General features: G+C 45.1%; 1 protein-coding gene across 1 annotated transcript in view; it reads left to right on the forward strand.

Annotated features, from left to right (window-relative positions):
- The window catches only part of LOC144480123 (glutamate receptor ionotropic, delta-1-like), a 791,184-nt gene that overhangs the window by 479,220 nt on the left and 288,817 nt on the right, over positions 1 to 23,147 (forward strand). The window contains exon 4 of the mRNA XM_078199268.1: positions 8,405 to 8,610. Within this exon, the coding sequence (XP_078055394.1) occupies positions 8,405 to 8,610 (206 nt within the window). The remainder of the gene's footprint in view (positions 1 to 8,404; positions 8,611 to 23,147) is intronic.

Here is a 23,147-nt window from a genome sequence, read left to right on the forward strand (position 1 = left end):
ACTGGACTCACCACACACACACAGTGGCTACAAGAGCAGGTCAAAGGCTAGGAATACTGCAGTGAGTAACTCGCATCCTGACTCCCCAAAGTCTATCCACCATCTACAAGGCATAAGTCAGGAGTGTGATGGAATACTCCCGACTTGCCTGGATGGGTGTGGCTCCAAAAGCACTCAAGAAGCTTGACACCATCCAGGACAAAGCAGCCCGACTGATTAGCACATCTACAAACATCCACTCCCCCCACCACCAACACTCAGTGGCAGCAGTGTGTACTCTCTACACGATGAACTGCAGCAATTCACCAAAGATCCTTAGACAGTATATTCCAAACCCATGACCACTTCCATCTAGAAGGACAAGGGCAGCAGATAAATGGAAACACCACCACCTGCAAGTTCCCCTCCAAGCCACTCACCATCCTGACTTGGAAATATATCCCCGTTCCTTTGCAGTCGCTGGGTCAAAATCCTGGAATTCCCTCCCTAACGGCATTGTGGGTCAACCCACAGAACATGGACTGCAGCGATTCAAGAAGGCAGCTCACCACCACCTTCTCAAGGGCAACTAGGGATGGGCAATAAATGCTGGCCAGCCAGCGACGCCCATGTCCCATGAAGGAATTTTAAAAAATTAATGGGAAAAACCTGATTTCAAGGCAATAGTTAGAGATTTACTGAAAAATGCCTGATGGAGGTAAGCTTTAAGTTTTGAGCTTGTTTTTTTTTAACTCATTTGGAGCTGGACTAAGAAAGCATAAAACTGTTCAGCTCACATTCTCCTTGCCTGGCCTAAAATAAATTAGTTATCAGTATTCAGCTCGGAATCCTCACATCAGTGTCTGTCTTTGGAAACCAAAGGGACTGAGACAAGAAGGATTGATCTGGGTATATTTACCTACTCCGCAGCTCTCCTGGGACTAACAATCTGTCTTCACATGAGGGAGCTCCAAATTGACAGCGTTGAAACCATGCAAACTTTATACATTTTTAATAAAAGTTTTAGTCCTTTAGTAGTACAGAGCCTGAGTATTGCTGAAAAAAGAGACATGTTAAAGCTTTTCATTTTGTATTCATAGTATTAGAGGGTTGAATGGAGAGAAATTTGTTGAGTGCATTCAGGAGGAATTTCTCATTCAGTGTGTGGATGGTCCGACTAGATAAGGGGCAAAACTTGACTTGGGAAATAAGGAAGGGCAGGTGACAGAAGTGTTAGTGAGGGATCATTTTGGGACCAGTGACCATAATTCTATTAGTTTTAAGATAGCTATGGAGAATGATAGGTCTGGCCCAAAAGTTAACATTTTAAATTGGAGCAAGGCCAATTTTGATGGTATCAGGCAGGACCTTTCAAAAGTTAATTGGGGGAGTCTGTGGGAAGGCAAAGGGTCATCTGGTAAGTGGGAGGCTTTCAAAAGTGTGTTAACCAGGGTTCAGGGTAAACACATTCCTCTTAGAGTGAAGGGCAAGGCTGATAGAAGTAGGGAACCCTGGATGACTCGGGATATTGAGGCCCTGGTCAAGAAGAAGAAAGAGGCACGTGACATGCAGAGACAGGTGGGATCAAGTGAATCCCTTGAAGATTATAGGGGGTGTAGGAGTAGAGTTAAGAGAGAAATCAGGAGGGCAAAAAGGGGACACGAGATTGTTTTAGCAGATAAGACAAAGGAGAATCCAAAGAGCTTCTACAAATTACATAAAGGGCAAAAGAGTAACAAGGGAGAGAGTAGGGCCTTTTAAGGATCAACAAGGTCATCTGTGTGCAGATCCACAAGAGATGAGTGAGATCCTAAATGAATATTTCTCATCAGTATTTACTGTTGAGAAAAGCATAGATGTTAGGGAATTTGGGGAAATAAAGTGATGTCCTGAGGAGTGTACATATTACAGAAAAGGAGGTGCTGGAAGTCTTAAAGCACCTTTAAGACTTTATCAAGGTAGATAAATCCCCGGGACCTGATGAAATGAAATGCATAAATATTGTGAGAGGCTAGAAAGGAAATTGCAGGGTCCCCTAGCAAAGATATTTGATTCATCGACAGCCACAGGTGAAGTGCCTGAAGATTGGAGGGTGGCAAATGTTGTGCCTTTGTTTAAAAAGGGCTGCAGGGAAAAGCCTGGGAACTACAGGCCAGTGAGCCTCAGGTAAGTTGTTAGAAGGTATTTTGAGAGACAGGATCTACAGGCATTTAGACGCAAGGACTGATTAGGGACAGTTAGCATGGCTTTGTGAGTGGAAAATCATGTCTCACAAATTTGATTGAGTTTTTTGAAGGGGTAACCAAGAAGGTAGATGAGGGCAGTGCAGTTGATGTTGTCTACATGGACTTTAGCAAGGCCTTTGACAAGGTACCGCATGGTAGGTTGTTGCATAAGGTTAAATCTCACAGGATCCAGGGTGAGGCATCTAAATGGATACAAAATTGGCTTCTTGACAGAAGCCAGAGAGTGGTTGTAGAGAGTTGTTTTTCAAACTGGAGGCCTGTGACCAGCGGTGTGCCTCAGGGATCAGTGCTGGGCCCACTGTTATTTGTCATTTATATTAATGATTTGGATGAGAATATAGGAGGCATGGTTAGTAAGTTTGCAGATGACACCAGGATTGGTGGCATAGTGGACAGTGAAGAAAGTTATCTCCGATTGCAATGGGATCTTGATCAATTGGGCCAGTGGGCTGACGAATGGCAGATGGAGTTTAATTTAGATAAATGCGAGGTGATGCATTTTGGTAGATTGAACCAGGGCAGGACTTACTCAGTTAATGATAGGGCGTTGGGGAGAGTTACAGAACAAAGAGATCTCGGGGTACATGTTCATAGCCCCTTGAAAGTGGAGTCACAGGTGGACAGAGTGGGGAAGAAGGCATTCGGCATGCTTGGTTTCATTGGTCAGAACATTGGGAGTTGGGACGTCTTGTTGAAGTTGTACAAGACATTGGTAAGGCCACACTTGGAATGCTGTGTACAGTTCTGGTCACCCTATTATAGAAAGGATATTATTAAACTAGAAAGAGTGCAGAAAAGATTTACTAGGATGCTACCGGGACTTGATGGTTTGAGTTATAAGGAGAGGCTGGATAGACTGGGACTTTTTTCTCTGGAGCGTAGAAGGCTGAGGGGTAATCTTATAGAGGTCTATAAAATAATGAGGGGCACAGATCAGCTAGATAGTCAATATCTTTTCCCAAAGGTAGGGGAGTCTAAAACTAGAGGGCATAGGTTTAAGGTGAGAGGGGAGAGATACAAAAGTGTCCAGAGGGGCAATTTCTTCACACAGAGGATGGTGAGTGTCTGGAACGAGCTGCCAGAGGTAGTAGTAGAGGTGGGTACAATTTTGTCTTTTAAAAAGCATTTAGATAGTTACATGGGTAAGATGGGTATAGATGGACATGGACCAAATGTGGACAATTGGGATTAGCTTAGGGGTTTAAAAAAAAGGGCAACATGGACAAGTTGGGCCGAAGGGCCTCTTTCCATGTTGAAAACCTCTATGACTCTATGGGCCTGATTTTACCATTTTCATTCTAAGTGCTGAATCTGGGCGTAATTCAGATCCGACTTGGAAACCTGTTCTCAGGCGCCCCCATTCGCATTTAGCTTGAAAAAAAATCACGAGTCTGAATTGCGCTGTGAGCGGGGCTTAGCACGCCTGGAACAATTGGAGCTCTGAACTGCGCATGCGCAGTTAGAAAAAATATTGAAAATCGTGCTGCTGTCACATCACTCCCGGGCCGCAAAAAGCAGATAAAGCGGCCCGGGAGTGATGGTCCCCACAGACATCGCCCCCACCCCTACAACATAACTTTCCCCCTTATCCACCCACCCCCTGCAACCCAGACTGATCGTGACCCCCTGCCTCCTTTCCCCGCCACCGATCGCCGGCAGAGTGGCAGCGCACCCCCACTGCCCCTCCACCAGAGATCCATCTGGCCTCCCTCCCAGTATATTTCACATACTCACAGCCGAGTACTTTGACAGTTTCACTCATTAAGTGCACGTGCACTATTCTAGCTGTGAAATCCGTTCTCTCTGCTGTCTGTACTTGCAAAATCCACTGAGGTCCATATCCAGGCCTTTATTGAAGTTGTGTAATGAAACATATCGGTGTGTGTACAAATAACTGTTGCTTGATTCAACAACCTTTGCAATTGTGTTCAGCAACAGCCAACTTGCAGTAAATTCTAAGAGCTGCATTTCCAAGTTTAGAAGATAATTTGGGAAATGGTAATAAAATAATTTCTACTTCTTCTGAACTTGCTGGTGGAGGGGAAAAAAACAACATTCATGGCAAGTGAAATATAATCTAAGTAGCATTTATAACAGGAATGATCAGAATTAGAAATGTGATGGGATAGAATTAACTCCCCCCCCTCCCCACACCAGATCGGGGCTCCCCCCCACCAGAATGTTCAGGCCTCCCCCCGCCTCCCCCTCCCCCCCCCCTTAACCGGACAATGATTGGTCCTCCCTCACCCTCATCCATCAGAGAAACATTGACCCGCCTCCCCGCCGCCACCAGAAAATGATTGGGCCCGCCTTCCCTCCCCCCCGCCCCCCACCAGACGACAATCTGGCCTCCCTCCTCCCCTCCCCCACCCCCACCCCCACCAGACAGCGATTGGGCCTCCGTCCTCCCTCCCCCCGCCCCCCATCCACCAGAGATATATCTGACCCGCCCCCTCCTCTCCTCCCCACACCAGAAAATGATCGGGCCTCCCTTCTCCCACCCCCCCCACCTCACCAGAGAATAATCTGGCCAGCCCCCCTTTCCCCCCACCCACCACCGATCTGAGTCGGAGAAGCTGGAGCACCCGAAACAGACCTTTGCCGAGCATGTCTGTTCCGCACCGAATCTGGACGCGCGAATGTGGTGGTAAAGGGGGGAAGTGTTGGTAAAGTTGGGCGGGCAGTTCATTAATTCAATTTAAATGCTTGCAAATGCAATTAAATCGCCGTTGCGCCGGTTTCGGGCGCGAATCGAATCGCGGCCATTCCTGGGCCTCAGTAAAGTGGGCATCTGCGCGGACTTGGGCATGGATTGCGTTAATGGCCTCACACCCAACTTTACCACATTTTCAGGCCCAATGACTCATCTGGACACTTTGCAGGAACAACAAATAGCCATTTGAACTTGCTTTCACTAGATTATAACAACCTGGATATTAGACAGGCCTGGGAACCTTTCCTCACATGGTACCTCTCCTCTGAAGAATATTTGGAGATGAGATCTCAAGTTTGGATACAGAAGACTGTATGAGACAATATACTTTCTAAATGATATGAAAGTTTATTAAAAAACTGAACATGCAATTCATTTTTGATGGTAATCGCAACATAGATAGTTCTAGGGAAAGTAAGTATAATCTTGTTTCCATTCGAGGATTGAAGACTTATTAATGTTGCAGAGAGATATTTAAGAAATGCATCATTATTTAAAGTAGCATTCACCTTAACTCCCCAAGTCAAAAGCTATTGAGTTTAGCAAAATACCTTGATCCCAATTAGGGGAGAACTGTCAAACTATCCTACAGCAAGTGTGTCTTTATCTTGAATGATGCTGGAGTGAATGCAACAAATCTAAAAATTCTACTGAGTAGTTCCAATATTTATACCATAACTCCTCATTTATTGCTGAATTCTCTTTTAACTCCTTATTTATAGTTACATTCCTTTACAACTCATAATGAGATCTGGAAGAATCAATCAATCTTAACAATTCCAGTGATTTTAATCAAATATTGAAATATTTAAGTTGCTCCAATCTTTACTGCGGGGAAAGTCTAAATATACAGGCCACACATCGCCCCAGTTAGAAAGATTCTCATATGTTATGTTAAAACTGAGCTAACTGATTTATACAGTACAACTGGAGTAAGAAAGGGACATTCGACTAATGGAACTGATTCCGGTGCAGAAGATCTAAATCTGAACACTCACGACATCTCAGATTAAACTGCAGTTGTATAAATTTAGTAAAACCCAGAGGGCGTTGTGTGATGTGTCCCAGATTCCTGAATATCTATGAATGAATCCCTTCCCATCTATTCAGGAACTGTGGAGCTTTTAAAGCACATCAGTGAATAAACAGCATTGTACTCGTATAAAGGAGTGGTAGATGTGGGAACTTTCCAATTCGCCATGTTCACAAACAGTGCTACATTCCTGTCTGTGTTGTTAGGCTTTTACACATTTGAAATAGAATTTAAAGATGATAATGGTACACAATATGTTGAGGTGGGAACCCTCTGATGGTTACATTAATATAAATGTTTAAATTACCAAATTTTAATGGTACAACTGGGCAAATGATATACCTGCACAAAGCTCTCTGTCAGTATAGCAGGAACGGATGGGGCAAATTTCAGTTAAAGCTCCGCACAGAAATCAGGGATGATAGCAATCTGTACGTACGACTGAACAGAAAATATCACTGAATGTGTCTGATCCTGTTACACATTCTGAGTAAAGGTGGAGTGTGTTTATTCCCTATCGCCCTCGTATCTTTATCAGTTCTTGTTTGAGTTGCATTGTGTTTGATCTGCAACCTCTCTCAAAAAGCCACTTTCTCTAACTGACTGGCTCTGTTTAAATATATTTATCAATTAAAGAGGGAGTCCAGTTTAAAGGGAGCTTAACCTTCATAAATGAGTAATGAATGTTGCAGGCAAGCTACAGGAGGCGAGCGCGTAGTGAGGGGAGGGTTCAATCTAATAATGATCCATCATCCCTCAAGGAGACATGTAAATTAATCATTGCAAAGTCAACTCTCTTTGATACGTGCTGGCCACTTTTAATAGAGGCTGCTGATTGGCCAAGCACAGTTGACTGTGATGGTATTTTGCAATCAGCAGGAGGCAGCACACAAGATATAAAAGGAAAAGTTTAATGACCATGCGGCAATATTGGCAAATCTGTCATAAAGCAGCTGGTCAAAATCTTAATAACCAACCACAGCCCAGACCTCTTCAAACAACTGAAAACATCTAACAGTTTAACTGGATTCTATGCTGCACTTTCAATACACATCTACCTCTTCACTCCTCTCTCTCTCTCCTTTTTATTTATGCATCTCTCTCCATCTTTTTCCAACAGTCTCACTGTGTATCTTTGCCTCTGGCTGCTTGAATATCTCTCTCTCTCTTACTTTCTTTCCTTCTTTCTGTCTCTCTACCTCACAGGTTACCTATGCTGCTGCTCTCATTCAGATCTCCCCCTCCACCTGATGAAGGAGCAGCACGCTTCAAAAGCTAGTGGCGTTAGCGACCAAATAAACCTGTTGGACTTTAACCTGGTGTTGTTAGACTTCTTACTGTGTTTACCCCAGTCCAACGCCGGCACCTCCACATCATGGCTCTCATTCCAGTCAGAGAGCGAGAACGCAAACCATTCCTCAGTGAGTTTAATCAAGTTGCCTCATCAGGAGGAGAATTTACAAACACAGTGAAGCAGGTGCCAAGCTGTCTGGGCAGGAGATGAAAACCTGCCTAAATAGGAAGCACTGCCACCTGAGGGTTGTATGAACGTTGGAACAAATGCAATGGGGAAATGTAAACTTCTCATGAGTAAGTCTGGTTGAGAAGCTCCCAAGTTAAGGGCCATGCTCCGAATGACACATTAAGGGTGGAATTCTCCCATCTGGGACTAAATCCTGTGGAGGGGATGGGAGGTGTTTCCCATTGTGGAGACCCGCACCATATCTTCCAGCCTGAACCTCATTGGCTATGTATCCAGGGGTTTAGCGCCCTATTCCGTGGCAGGGTGGGTTTGTTTACACATGTCCCACCTGCGTATCTGGGTGCCATATTCAAAAGGCAGCCACCATCACTGACCCACCATTGAAGAAAGAAGATGCATCTCCAGGAACTCTGAGGCTGGAAGATGGATCTCCTCAATGATACTGAAGCTGGAAGATCCACCTGAAAGATGCTCCCCACCCACTGCTGTGGGGTTTCAGGGTCCAAGGTCACTAACAGCCTCCATCCCAAACTCTGGAGGCTGCCCCAGGCACTGCCCTCTGAACGCCACATTGTTCCAAACAAGTTCTGGGCTGCGTTTTCCTGCTGGTGTGGTGGGGATTCGGACATGGGTGTAGGATACTGGCTGGGCCTTCCTCTGCATCCCGTTAGTGTGATATAAATCAGCTTCATACCAGTCACCGGCGGGTTTCCAATCTGCCATGGCAGGCACCAGCAGAAACTCCCGCAGAAAATTCACGCCAGCAAATGCCCCCACTCTGTGCCACTCACTATTGAACCCAGCAGTGGAGACATTGGAGAATTCCAGCCTAACACACCAGAGGCTTTGTGTTGGCCCAGACACAGCCCTTAGGTGTTTCTCTATGAAACATGTAAAGCAAATTTTTAATAATGTAATCTCAATAAATCTTCTTGTGATTGCATTCCCAGATATTCGAGGATTGCAAGGGTTTCTGGACCAAGCCTCTCGCCAGGGGTTAGACGTGTCTCTGCAGAGAATTGATCAGAATATCAGTCGGATCTTTGCCAGTCTCTTCACCACAATGAAAACGGAGGAGCTGAATCGTTACCGGGACACCCTGCGGCGAGCCGTCCTTCTCCTGAGTCCACGGGGAGCCCAGACATTCATCAACGAGGTCAGTAGCCAACACAATGCAAAAGTGGATGTGGGGGGATGCCAGGGTGGGGGCACGCCAGGGTGGGGGGATGCCAAGGTGGGGGGATGCCAGGGTGGGGCACGCCGGGGTGGGGGGATGCCAAGGTGGCAGGATGCCAGGGTGGGGCACGCCGGGGTGGAGCATGCCAGGGTGGGGCACGCCGGGGTGGTGGGGGGGAGGCGGGAAGGAAAGCTGAAAATGACAAATATGCGTTGGTGTTGAAACAGTCAGCATTGTCTCAGTTTTTAATTTTAAATGTTTTATTTGTCTTCATCATGAAAATGTCGCTGCCTTTCTGATTCAGAAATGTCAAATGTGAAATTCTGAGCTTTCTGAAACTCCTCAGTGTCAACATCTTCAGAGTTTGTTAGTAAAATATTCACACAGAATGTACTGTTTCCCTTTGCGATTTTTCAAAAACGTCTTTAATTTTGATGCATGAAGATGATCAAAGCAATGTTGAAGTTGGGTGATTAGGAGGAATGAAGTCTAACGGTTTCTTCACAGTCACTGCCCAGAACAGGTCTTTACCTCCATGAATAATGTGTATTGTGACTGGACGGTGGATTGGTTTGGTGTCTGGGTGTCTGGAGCGCCCACAGGCTGAGACAGCCGGGGATCCCCCAACAATGGGGCTGGGTCCATCTGAATCATTGCAGTGAGCTACTGGGAGCACCCCTCAGGAAAGTTTGTGAAGGGTAAGAGAGGAGAACAAGAGGGCAGGTCAGAGAGAGAGAGTGAGGGGAACAGAAAGGTGCAGGTTTGGGAGGGTGAGAGTGTAGGGGGCGGAGGGTGGGGGGGGTGGTTAAGCAGGAGAGCGGGGGGGGGGGGGGTGGAGAAGTGGAAGGGTAACAAACAGAAACAGGACAATTTGGGAGGCCTACACTCATGCTGTGGAGCCCAGAGGGGAAATCTTGTTTCTCTGAGCTCCACATTATGGTAAATGCAACATGTTCCTCTCCTTATTGTCAGGGACCTGCAGCCATGTGTGGGTTAACCTGTTGTAATGCTGACTACAACCACTGGAACTTGTGCACCACAGGCTTTGCCTAGAGCACATGAACAATTTCAGAGCAGGGTGTATAATGAGGTATTAGGACCTTCATTAGCATTGAGACAGCAGTCAAGGCTGCTTCGACATCGCTCTTGGCTGCACAAGAGCCCTTGGGGCACAGGGCATCGGTCCAAAAAGGTCCAATTTCATGGTGCAGTTTGTGTCGAAGAAATGGAAAAATCCTCATCCAGTTTTGCCACTGATGTATTTCGAATATTTAAATCCATTTTTACTTTGCCTTCTTCACGATGCTGGGCTGACTTGTTCGTGTAGATGTAGTGAGACTCACAGTGATAATCTGAAGAGCTATGAATTGTCTGACAGACAGCAATAATTAGAACTTTCACATTTCTTATTAGAAGCATATTAAAATTTATTGGACACTGGTGAGGAACAGGTAGTTACCATTCCAAAGGAAGAATGAGTGATGTTTAGATTGGACAATATGTTAATGTAATGAGCTGTTATGTCGTGTAGTGCAGATATTCTGGCAGTGTGCTGAATAAATGCTGCATCATATCGGAGTGTGTAACTGGCACAGAGAGCTGAAACACCCAAACTACAACTCAACCTTTGGAGCTTGATAATTGGATGGGTGTATCTGCCTGGATTCATCATCTGATCTTCCTGGTGATATATAATAAATTGCATTTACGTAGAACCTTTAACATCAGAAAATGTACCAAGGCTCTTTACAGCAACATAAACCAAACATAAATTGACACTAAGCAATGCAGAAGATATTAGAACAAGTCCAAAACCTTGGTCAACAAGGCAATTTAAAAGAAGGAAAGAGTAAGGTGGAGAGGTTTCAGAAGAAAACTTCACAGAATCACAGAATTGTTACAGTGCAGAAGGCAGCCATTCGGCCCATCTATGGCCCAGACTACTGGTGGTGGGACAATGAAAATTGGGGATGCAAGAGGCCAGGATTGGAGCAGTGCAGAGACCTCGGAGGTCTGTAGAGCTGCAGGGGAGGGTTAGGGACATCATGGATGGATCTGAAAAGGAAGGTGAGTCTTTAAATTTGATTTGTTGGTGGACCAGGAACTAATGTTGGTCAGCAGTCAGAGGGGTGATGGGAGAATGGGAACCTGCGTGGGTTAGAGGAGAAGGAAATAGTCATTTACAAACACACAATGACACAAATGCTTGAATTGCAGAAAATGCTTACTTTGGCATAATGCATAATACAATCTCTTCTGGTTCCCTTTCTACCCTTAATAATTCATTCATGAAGGTTGACATTACAAAGGACTTTCAAAGTAAATGCCAAAAAGGGAACATAATTTAATTGACGATAATACTGCTCAGTGATGTTCTTTATGAGTTACCATTGCTTTTTGATGTGGTGCATTATTCCTCATCCTCATTAACTTAGATCTGACTATTTTTTATGAATGAACTTTAATCCTCATTCCCAAAACTGTGACAGCCACTGAATGACCCGGTGAAGGGAGTATTCAGCATGTCTGTCTTAGTGGGAATGGGTAGTTACCAGAGTGGGCACTGAGGGGAAAATATAATGTATCAACGAGCAGGGTGTAAGTGATTATACAACGTTGATGGACCATAAGACCATAAGACATAGGAGCAGAATTAGGCCACTCAGCCCATCGAGTCTGCTCTGCCATTCAATCATGGCTGATATTTTTCTCGTCCTCATTCTCCTGCCTTTTCCCCCATAACCCCTGATCCCCTTATTAATCAAGAACCTATCTATCTCTGTCTTAAAGACACTCAATGACCTGGCCTCCACAGCCTTCGGTGGCAAAGAGATCCACAGATTCACCACTCTCTAGCTGAAGAAATTCCTCCTCATCTCTGTTTTAAAGGATCATCCCTTTAGCCTGAGGTTGTGCCCTCTGGTTCTAGTGGAACAGAAAGTGAAAGTATAACATTGATTCTTTAAGTGAGGCAAGTATGTGTTTTCTCCTTATTTCTGACCTTTGTAAGGCACAGTTTCCCTCAGCAATTCTACAGACCAGATGTAGCCCCAGCACTTGCCCCAAGAGCACCCCACACTCAACTGTTCTCCAATCTCAGAATGACACATTTGTTTCCTGTCTGTTAGTGAACCTGGAGTACTGTGTACAGTTTTGTCTCCTTATTTGCGAAAGGATATACTGGCACTGGAGGGGCTACAGAGGAGATTCACTAGGTTGATTCCGGAGTTGAGAGGGTTGGCTCATGAGGAGAGACTGAGTAAACTATACTCATTGGAATTCAGAAGAATGAGGGGAGATCTTATAGAAACATATAAGATTATGAAGGGAATAGGTAAGATAGAAGCAGGGAAGTTGTTTCCACTGGTGGGTGAAACTAGAACTAGGGGGCATGGCCTCAAAATAAGGGGAGCAGATTTAGGACTGAGTTGAGGAGGAACTTCTTCACACAAAGGGTGTGAATCTGTGGAATTCCCTGCCTACAGTGAAGCAGTTGAGGCTACCTCACTGAATGTTTTTAAGGCAAGGGTAGATTTTTGAACAGTAAAGGAATCAAGGGTTATGGTGAGCGGGCGGGTAAGTGGAGCTGAGTCCACGAAAAGATCAGCCATGATCTTACTGAATGGCGGAGCAGGCTCGAGGGGCCAGATGGCCTACTCCTGCTTCTAGTTCTTGTGTTCTTATGTTCTTATGCTATCTGCTGCTACATTACCCCCACACCACGCAGCTACAGTCCTGCTAATCAGCCTTATGAGAAGCTTTATTGGAAGCTTTCTGAAAATCTATATAAACCACATTGCTGCCTTAGGAAATTGCAGTCATTGTAGCATGTGAAATTGTGCCGGTTAGGCTAGGATTCAAACTCCTGCTAAAATGTATTTGTATCATCACAAAAGTGGGATCTTCAATGAAGCAGTGCAATTGGGCAGTGTAATGAAATGGAATTGGTTATTTTCTCTTTAGAGAATTCCTTGATGTATCTATGAGTGATAACGACCTGGTGAAAATGGCTTTATCACCTCAAATAACAATTTTTAATAAGAATGTCGAATCAACCACCCAGTAATATCAAATCATTGAAGGTGACCTAAACAAATACTGTACTGAAGCATCCAATCATTCCATTGGTGTACACTAATCAGTTTTTTAGTATCTTTTAAAAATATGAGAAAGCTTTTGAAATGTTTCAACAAATGCCTTTTAACCGAGAAAATGAGTGTAGTTTGACGACCCTTCTTCAAACAACACAATTGACAGAATCTCACAGTTTCAACCTGGGTGTGTGGCCACTTTGTGTCTTCAGGAACTGATTCAGGCAAATTGAAAGATAAGTCTGTGATTGGGATTGTGGAAAATACAAACAGAAATAGTTTGGGGTGTCATTCATGGACATTCAAAATGGTTTTCATCTTTTGCTCTCGTCTGATTGAACCTGCCTGATTGTGCTGATGAACAAGTGGAAACTCAGCCCAGAGTCAGCTGTAGTCGCACTGTTAACCAGTCACCTCCAAATACTTAAAATTGTGAAAGGTAACATGCCTTGGCCACCCTTGAACTTCAACATATTTGATTTGATTTATTATTGTCACATGTATTAACATACAGTGAAAAGTATTGTTTCTTGCGCGCTATTCAGACAAAGCATACCATTCATAGAGAAGGAAAGGAGAGCGTGCAGAATGTAGAGTTACAGTCATAGCTAGGGTGTAGAGAAAGATCAACTTAATGCAAGGTAGGTCCATTCAAAAGTCTGACAGCAGCAGGGAAGAAGCTGTTCTTGAGTTGGCTGGTACGTGACCTCAGACTTTTGTATCTTTTTCCCAAAAGAAGAAGGTGGAAGGGAGAATGTCCGGGGTGCATGAATTCTCTCTTAAATTATGATTCAAAGAGGGTGCCCACGGCTGATATTAAACCGGCTGGTCTCCGATTCCCTGGACATTCCTTCTCACCCTTCAACACCAATGTTACGTTTTTCACTCTCCAGCCCATGGGGTAATTTGCATTTTTAAGCTGGATTGACAATTTGTGGATGGATCTTCTGCTCCATTAACATCTTCCACACTCCCAGAGCCCAGTCACTGATCCATCTTTCAATCTCCAACTCATTTATTCATTTATTTAGTTTATTCTTTCATGGGATATGGGTGTCCTACTGATGCCCATCCCTAATTGCTCTTGAGCTAAGTGGTTGCTGGGCCAATTAAGAGGGCAGTTAAGAGTCAGCCATGTTCCTGTGCATCTGGAGTCACATATAAGCCAGACTGGCAACTCAGATTTCCTTTCCTAAAGAGCATTAGTGAACTAGACATGGCAGCACAGTGGTTAGCACCACTGCCTCACAGCGCCAGGGACCCAGGTTCAATTCCGGCCTCAGGTCACTATCTGTGTGGAGTTTGTACGTGTCTGCTTGGGTTTCCTCCGGGTGCTCCAGTTTCCTCCCACAGTCCAAAGATGTGCAGGTTAGGAGGATTGGCCATGCTAAATTGCCTCTTAGTGTCAGGGGGATTAACGGGCTAAATGAGGGTTACGGAAATCAGGCCTGGGTGGGATTGTGATTGGTACAGACTCGATAGACTGAATGGCCTCTTTCTGTACTGCAGGGATTCTATGAAAATTAATCAGCAAATCAGTAGCAAAGCTAATAGAATGTTGTGGTTTCTCCACCTGCACCTGGTGGTGCACAAGGCAGACTTTTCATCTGTCCCCATAGCAAGGATTTTTCCTGGAACAGGTCACTAGTCTGTCACCAGAGGCTTATAGCTTGAGAGGCACCACTCAACATCAGGCGTGGCTGACCAGGAGTCTCTCCCACTCTCACTGTCTGCTATTGGCATTTTGGAAAGATTCTGCAGGTTGACACTCAACTTGTTTGGCCGTCTTATGAACAGAACTTCCTTGATCATCAAGTCCTGGGATGGGACTCGAACCCGGAGCTCATGACTCAGAGGGAGGGATGCTACCCACTGCGACATAAGACCTCCAAAGCTAATAGAATGTTGTCTTTTATTGCAAGGAGATTCCAAAAGTAAGGAAGTTATGTTTCTGTTATACAGAGCATTGGTGAGATCACACCTGGAGTACTGTGTACAGTATTGGCCTCCTTATTGAAGGAAATATGTAAATGTGTCAGAAGCAGTTCAGAGAATATTTACTGGATTAATATGTGGAATGGGCAGGTTGTCTTATGAGGTGAGGTTGGATAGGCTAGGCTTGTATCCACTGGAGTTTAGGAGAATGAGATGTGATGTGATTGAAGCATGTTAGATCCTGAGGGGTACTGACAAAGTGGATATGGAGAGGATGTTTCCTCTTGTGGAAGAATCCAAAATTTGTGTTTACTGTTTAAAAATAAGAGGTTTCTTAATTTGGTCTCACCAGCCCTCATCAAACACTGTTAGTGTTTTGTGTAAATGCATTTGAACTGACTGAAGCCTCTCCGACATTTATTACAATGCTAACAGCGGCAGTGGTCCCCAGCAATCACTGACATACCACCACTACCAGTATTGGCTAGTTCGGTCACATGGGGTTGGATTAGCATCAATGAGGATTTGAAAAATTGCCACCTTGTGGTCAGTGGAGTTTGTGGGGGTGGGATTTAGATTCAAGATTTACCCAGCCACATTTTCAAGAGCTATTTGCATCTTCAAAGTGGCTCACAGAATGAATAATGGGCATCCTGGGTTGTACTGGCATCTTGTCCTGCTGATTCTCTCATTCTCATGTGAAGTTCTGCTGTGAAGAGTTGACTCATGCACAACCTGCCTAGAAATACGGTCGGCACGGAGCTGCCTGCTCACAGCTTGGTCCCAGAGGAAAATGCTCCTTTTTATTGTAGGGCCAAAGTGGAGGGGAGTTTTACTGAATTCTCCTCTCCCTGCACGTTGGGCTGAGTGATTGCCTCTAGTCACTCGCAACATCCTGGATATGGAGGAAAGATTTCCAATAATCACACTCCCTGGCAACACTGTACATGCTTTTTCGAAGAGTACAAGAACTCTCCCCACCGTGCAAGATCACAAATACACGGGGAAAGTTCGAAGTGACCAGTGTCTGCTGCAAACCGACATTCCCCTGTTGTGTGGCTGAAAACATTAGCCTCAGCACTGATCAAAATTAGCCCACAGGCCCTGCGTGAGGCTGGAAACCAGCACACATTGCTCAGGCTTCTTTATGTTCCTTGGGGAATCTAAGGACCAACTCCAGCACTGACCCAGCCCACCAGCTGCTCCCACAGTGTGGATATGGGAGATGCCAAATTCAGCCCTGCTCTCCTGGTCCAGAGAAATGGAACTACACAAAAGTTTCTGAACCGTCTTGTTCATTGTAACATTCCATCGCCCCTTGAAAAACAGGTGGACAGGCCATTAAAGACCCAAAACATCTGCAGTTAGTGGCCAGTTTTGCTAAATCCAGCGTTAAGGTCCCAGTTTGTTTCTTCAGGCAGCCAGACTTTGCATTCGGATGTCACTGACAACTTTTGTTGCTAATTGGGTGTAAGTGAGACTTCCCAAATCCAATTCCTATCTCTCAGTGTCTGAAATGGAGTTAGCAAATGTTCCAAAACTCAAGATGATTAATCATTCCCTGCAGCAGTGTGGTGGACCTCAGTTGTGCCTTTGTCCTATATGGACCACCGTTGTGTGTGTTTGTCATACCTGGACACATCCCCTTCCAGTTTGGTTCCTCCCCTCAGCACCTAGTATAAAGGTGGCTGTCTCCTCCCCCTTGTTCAGTCCAGGTCGGTTAATTGTTGGGATCTGCTCCTGATTCTGTTGTGAATAAAAGCCTACACTTATATTGGCATATCGGTAGTCTTTCGCCTTATTGATAGTGCATCAAGCAGTGTAATGAGGAGATGCATTAAACTGGTGCAACATATTATACATTATCTTTATATCTCTGGTGCTGAGTTTCACAACATGGGCAGATAAGCAGTTTCATCAGTGAATGTGACCCCACCCTGATCTGGAGCCAGTGTACCACTTATCTTTTCATGTTTCCAAAGGATGATTTTTGTCAGCTCACAGGAGCATTTTCTTGTCTGTAAATTGTATCGTGCCTAATCTCCAAAAATACTGACAGGTCCCTTGTGATAAAAAACCAAGAATGGTATGTTCCTCGGTTAAAGGGCGGGATTTTATGGCCTCGTTCGGGCGAGGTGGAAGTGTTCTGGCCAATGTCTCTCTTTTGAGGAGCTTATCCCTTGCTAATGTCTCCTACCCAGTAGACTTGGTTTCTGTGTCTCCAACAAACACCTTGATTTAAAAACAGGAAATGCTGCCAAAACTCAGCAGGTCTGACAGTGTTTGTGTAGAGAGAAAACAGAGTTAATGTTTCAAATCCATATGACCTCTACAGAGCCTTGATCTGCCTGCCTGTCTGGTTCACTTGATCTGCCTGCCTGTCTGGTACACTTGATCTGCCCATCTGTCTGGTTCACTTGACTTGGCCGTCTGACTGGTACACTTGATCTGCTCGTCTGTCCAGTACGCTTGACTTGCCTGGCTGTTCGGTACACTTGGTTTGCCTGGCTGTTCGGTACACTTCCAGGGTGGAATACTGATTATATTTTCACTCCTTGCTACTGTTTAACTTGTAGCTTCTGTTTTATTTAATGTTGCTGAGAATAACCCGAGCTGATGCTACAAGAGTGTGTGATGTATGTGGCTTTGTAACTCAGTCTGTGCTCCATTTTCAGGATGTGGAGATGCCGGTGTTGGACTGGGATAGGCACAGTAAGATGTCTTACAACACCAGGTTAAAGACCAACAGGTTTATTTGGCAGCACAAGCTTTCAGAGTATCGCTCCTTCCTGACCCACTCACCTAAAGAAGGAGCGATACTCCGAAAGCTCGTGCTACCAAATAAACCCATTGAACTTTAACCTGGTGTTGTGAGACTTCTCACTCCATTTCAGTCCAGCTGTATGAGTGTATGGGGCTGGGTGAAAGGAACCTGATAAATCCCTCAGAAAGCTCCTCTATCTGCTGAAACTGGTGAACCTAGGGCTACACTAGTTCCATTCCTTGTTAAGGGAGCCATAGATAGAGATTTGGAATGACACCGAGGGAGGGGGGGGGAGGGGGTTTCCAGCCTCGCATGCTTGGCAGGGATTGCACCGATCCCGGAAAATAGTGCGCGGGCCTAAAAACCGGTTTCACACACGGCACCAAGCGGTTTGCAATCGTCCTGGTTTCATTTCCATTGGCCCAAATGGATTGCACCCATTTGGGGGCCAGGCAATTAGCATATCTAAAGCAGCATTTAAATATGCATAGCCTGTTGATGCCGGATTCTCTCAGCTCCCGGGAACTTCCGAGCTTTGGGCACGGCAGGAGCCAGCGAGAATCATTACTGGTCTCCACGAATGGAGACAAGGCACGACGGCCATGGAGGGGGCCTCCGAGGCTACTGAAGCCCTCGGGTGGGAGGGGCCACCTGGCACCCTGGCATTGCCAAGAGGGTGGGGTGTGAGTAGAAGCAGTGATGGGATTGTGTGGTGGTTGGGGGGGGGGGGGGGGGGGGGGGGGCGGGGGGGGGGGAACATGCAAGGAGGGGACTAATTAGGGGTGGAGCATGTCAGTGGTCATGAAGAGGACTCAAGAGGGTCCCAATGCCCCGATGCCAGCCATCTCTGTTGAGGAGGTGGTGGGGAAAGTTCCGCCAATGGAGTGGGGGGGGGTCCCGATATCCATGGGGGGAAAGGAGGGGGGTCTCCCAGTGCACAGTGAGATTAGGGCTTCCCTCCAAAATGGCACCCGATCACTTTGCAGCCAGGCTCACTGGCTGTTTAGGCCTCACCCCTCCCAGAACCATCCACAATTCACCGCTCTCTCTTAGAATGACTGAGAGTGGCAGCATTGCAGCCCAGTCCAGTATGGAGCGCTCCCGTTTTCTCACCGTTCTGACACTTGGGAAAGTCCACACCTTCCATCAGTGAACAGCACAAAGGAAAGAAGTGAAGAGAAGATAATAAAGATGAACATGATCAATATCCACGGAATGAGTAGCCTGCTAACCTATCGGTACAATTGTGCTGAAACCCGTGTAGAAATCACAATCAAAGAAAACTTGGCATCGAACACCATTCGGCCCATCAAGGTCCCTCCTTGTGAATCATCCATACTCGATTAGCTTTGATGTAGGTTCCCTCATCCCGGCCACCAACACCCCCAGATCTTTGTCATCGCTTGGAAATGAAACTGATGCGTTCATATCGCTACAAGGCATATTGTTTGCATTCTATTCCAATCTGATCAATTGATTAGGACTATATTTCCTCTGTGAGGAAATCTTTCTACTCTGCTGTTGGGGGTTGTGAATTTTTAAACTATTCCAACTCCATCATATATTCTGTTCACCATGTAGTCATTCAGAATCATTTGAATTGTTGCATATGTTATATGCTAATTCCCCAATTGTCAGCGCTTCTGTTTATGTAACTCCAATTTCTCATAGTGTCCTTCAAGTGTATTTAGTATCATGGACTGGTCACTCCTGAAGCCCCAGTGGGAGTACATTGCAGTCCCACTGACTCTCTCTGAACTGGGCTCTTGCCAAGTCATGGAAATCGGTGCTATCACTTTAATAAAATGCAGAAAGGTGATATCACAATGTGCTGTCTGGGAATAATCTGTTGCAGATTGGATACATATCATCCTGCATCTACTCTTTGACGACATGATGTTAGTCACAAGAACCTTGTCATTTTAATTACAGTTTGAGTGTTAAATTACTCCCAAATCAACTTGCAAATTGCTACTTTTTGAAGCTGTACTCCATAATGAAAGTGGTAGAGCAATAGTGGAATATATTCAATTAGAAGCATTAAGCATCATAGATCTCCTGAAGAATATATAAATAACACAATGATTTCTCAGTAACAGTGTTTAAATCGTGCTGTCGCATTCTATCAGCCTAATCCATGGTTTATGCAGCGGAAGGTCAGTGATAGCAGCTCAGTTCCTCTGACTTGGTGGCAGATTGACTCTGACTGACAGTACACCTGTTCAAAGGGACCCTCGCCTCCGACACTTGCCGACTGTGCCCCTGAACAGTGATATGGGAAAAGGGATACAGCAGATGGAGAAAGGTAGCAATTTCACCTGCTTTTTGCAATGATGAAGGAGTGGTGCAAAGCTCCTTTCAAATCTTTGAGGAAGAACACTGACTCCTGGGATGGGGTTACAGTGAGCAGGAATATATTTAAGCTGTGGGATTTAGTCAGTCTGGCCAAATGGTTGGATCTTCCTTAATAGATCTGATGTTGACTCAGCTTGGAGTAGATTCCAAGTGGGTTGGAGTGGGTTGGAGTTGCTGAATGACACAAATCACCTCTCGCACTCGTTGAAAATATTGGACAGCTTATGGGAGAAGTGGAGAAATTGGCAGTGGTAAAACGTAAGTTGATGCTCGTAAGAAAGTTTAGGAAGCACAGGTGGAATGACCGTAATTTTACCGGCACGCCAGCCCCGAAATCGGAGCGGGCAAGGCTCGCAGAACGCCATTCTCCATTGGCCTTGGGCAGGATCTTACAAGCCTCGGGCAGGCGAGGCGGTAAAATTCCGGTGGTAGTCTCCGTTCTAAGAAGTTCTTGACACCAGATACCAAAGGTTATCGTTCCTCATCGAGAAGAGTGAAAAGACAACAAAATCGAAGAAGAGAAAATAAATTTGATTTCCTGATTTTACTAGTGGAAATAAGAGGATGATGCCACCTGTTGTTGAGTCCAGTGTTCAGACTGGGTGGTTCAATGCTGCACAAGATTGTGGGAGAGACTGTTGGAGAGAGCTTCATTTCTGTAGAACTTCACGGATAATTGGTGCAGAACATCAGTTTCAAATTACACGCAGGATTAAATGTTAAATGCTGCCTCCTGATACTCCAGCATTAGGAGGGATAGAGTTAACTCTGACTTGTTGATTGAATTTTCATTAAGGATTGCATTAGCTAATAACAAAAATAATTTGTCATTAATAATTTGCCTCAAGGATTTAATTTAATACTAAATATGAAGCTATTTTAAATTGCTTTATTTGTGTAAATAAAATTAATATTTTAATGAACTGAAAAACGTGGTAAAGCCAAAATATTTCCCAATACTTTGATGTCTGTTGCAATATGCTGAGTGAAATGTAATGTTCATAAAGAGCAGCAGATAATTCAGAGTTATGACAAATCTGTAACCTGGCAGCAAGACCTGAGTCACGTATTTGCTGATTAGAACAGTGTGGCATCTTGTGTGTGGCCCGTGAACCAAGCGTGGCTGGAGCGGAGTTCCACTGACAGCTTCTGAGCGCCAGCATTTAGTGATCTCTACCTCGCCATCTTTCCCCATCTCACTAATGTAGAAATTGCCCACACAAAATGTGCTCTGCGCATATGGCAGCATGCTTCTCCTTGCAGACACAGGGTACCAACTTCTTCATGCCAACCCTACTGCTGTGGATGTGCCGTATGAACAGAGTATGTCCAATGTGTGACCCACACATGTCAGCTCAGCTTTCATACATTGTTGGTGACATATTCACCTCTATTTTGATTACTGGATTGCTGGTTTTCATTGACAGATAATGACAATCAGATTCAGTGCGTCACAGTGCGACTGAGCTGTTCGGCTGTGATTAGGCCCCGCCCTGTTACATGATGGCGTGAAACATGCCAGCTGTTTTTGTGGCTAAGATCTGGAGAGAAAACCAGCCTGTTTGGTATCTTGGAAGATTCCTTTGTGTTTCTGATAAACTCTTCGTAACCCTTCCAAAAGAGCCCTGCTGCAATGCAGCAGTGTCACAGAGTGGTTGTACAGTTGCTTTGACCGGTCTTGTGCTCACACTGACAGATGCTGCATAAAGGGAGGATGGAGGAAGAACAGGGACCAAAATCAATGGGTATTAAATTAAATTTTAACACAAATTCAGATGAAGAGAAACAAAATTTAATTCTAAGATTTTCCAGAAGTGCCGGAGGGCTACTCAGCAAGTAGCTGAGATACCTGATATAGAACGGGTTATTGTTAAAATCCATGGCAGTACATAGGGGTCTGTCATTATTCAGAGATGATGTGGAGATGCTGGCATTGGACTGGGGTAAACACAGTAAGAAATTTAACAACACCAGGTTAAAGTCCAACAGGTTTATTTGGTAGCAAAAGCCACACAAGCTTTCGGAGCTGCAAGCCCCTTCTTCAGGTGAGTGGGGATTCTGTTCACAAACAGAGCTTATAAAGACACAGGCTCAATTTACATGAATAATGGTTGGAATGCGAATACTTACAACTAATCAAGTCTTTAAGAAACAAAACAATGTGAGTGGAGAGAGCATCAAGACAGGCTAAAAAGATGTGTATTGTCTCCAGACAAGACAGCCAGTGAAACTCTGTGGGGGTTACAAATAGTGTGCCATGAACCCAATATCCCGGTTGAAGCCGTCCTCGTGTGTGCGGAACTTGGCTATCAGTTTCTGCTCAGCGACTCTGCGCCGTCGTGTGTCGCGAAGGCCGCCTTGGAGAACGCTTACCCGAATATCAGAGGCCGAATGCCCGTGACCGCTGAAGTGCTCCCCAACAGGAAGAGAACAGTCTTGCCTGGTGATTGTCGAGCGGTGTTCATTCATCCGTTGTCGCAGCGTCTGCATTCGTCTGCCGGTCACGGGCATTCGGCCTCTGATATTCGGGTAAGCGTTCTCCAAGGCGGCCTTCGCGACACACGACGGCGCAGAGTCGCTGAGCAGAAACTGATAGCCAAGTTCCGCACACACGAGGACGGCCTCAACCGGGATATTGGGTTCATGGCACACTATTTGTAACCCCCACAGAGTTTCACTGGCTGTCTTGTCTGGAGACAATACACATCTTTTTAGCCTGTCTTGATGCTCTCTCCACTCACATTGTTTTGTTTCTTAAAGACTTGATTAATTGTAAGTATTCGCATTCCAACCATTATTCATGTAAATTGAGTTTGTGTCTTTATAAGCTCTGTTTGTGACAGAATCCCCACTCACCTGAAGAAGGGGCTTGCAGCTCCGAAAGCTTGTGTGGCTTTTGCTACCAAATAAACCTGTTGGACTTTAACCTGGTGTTGTTAAACTTCTTACGTTATTCAGAGACACAGTAAGACGTCTAACAACACCAGGTTAAAGTCCAACAGGTTTATTTGGTAGCAAATGCCACTAGCTTTCGAAGCGCTGCCCCCTCATCAGGTGGAGGGGGAGATGTGCTCACAAACAGGACATACAGAGACACAAACTCAATTTACAGAATAATGATTGGAATGCTAATCAAGCTAATCAATGCTAATACAGCTAATCAAGTCTTAAAGATACAGACAATGTGAGTGGAGAGAGCATTAAGCACAGGTTAAAGAGATGTGTATTGTCTCCAGACAGGACAGTTAGTGAGATTTTGCAAGCCCAGGCAAGCTGTGGGGGTTACAGATAGTGTGACATGAACCCAATATCCCGGTTGAGGCCGTCTTCATGTGTGCAGAACCTGGCTATCAGTTTCTGCTCAGCGACTC

Source organism: Mustelus asterias, chromosome 28 (assembly GCF_964213995.1).
Source record: "Mustelus asterias chromosome 28, sMusAst1.hap1.1, whole genome shotgun sequence".
Classification (NCBI taxonomy): domain Eukaryota; kingdom Metazoa; phylum Chordata; class Chondrichthyes; order Carcharhiniformes; family Triakidae; genus Mustelus; species Mustelus asterias.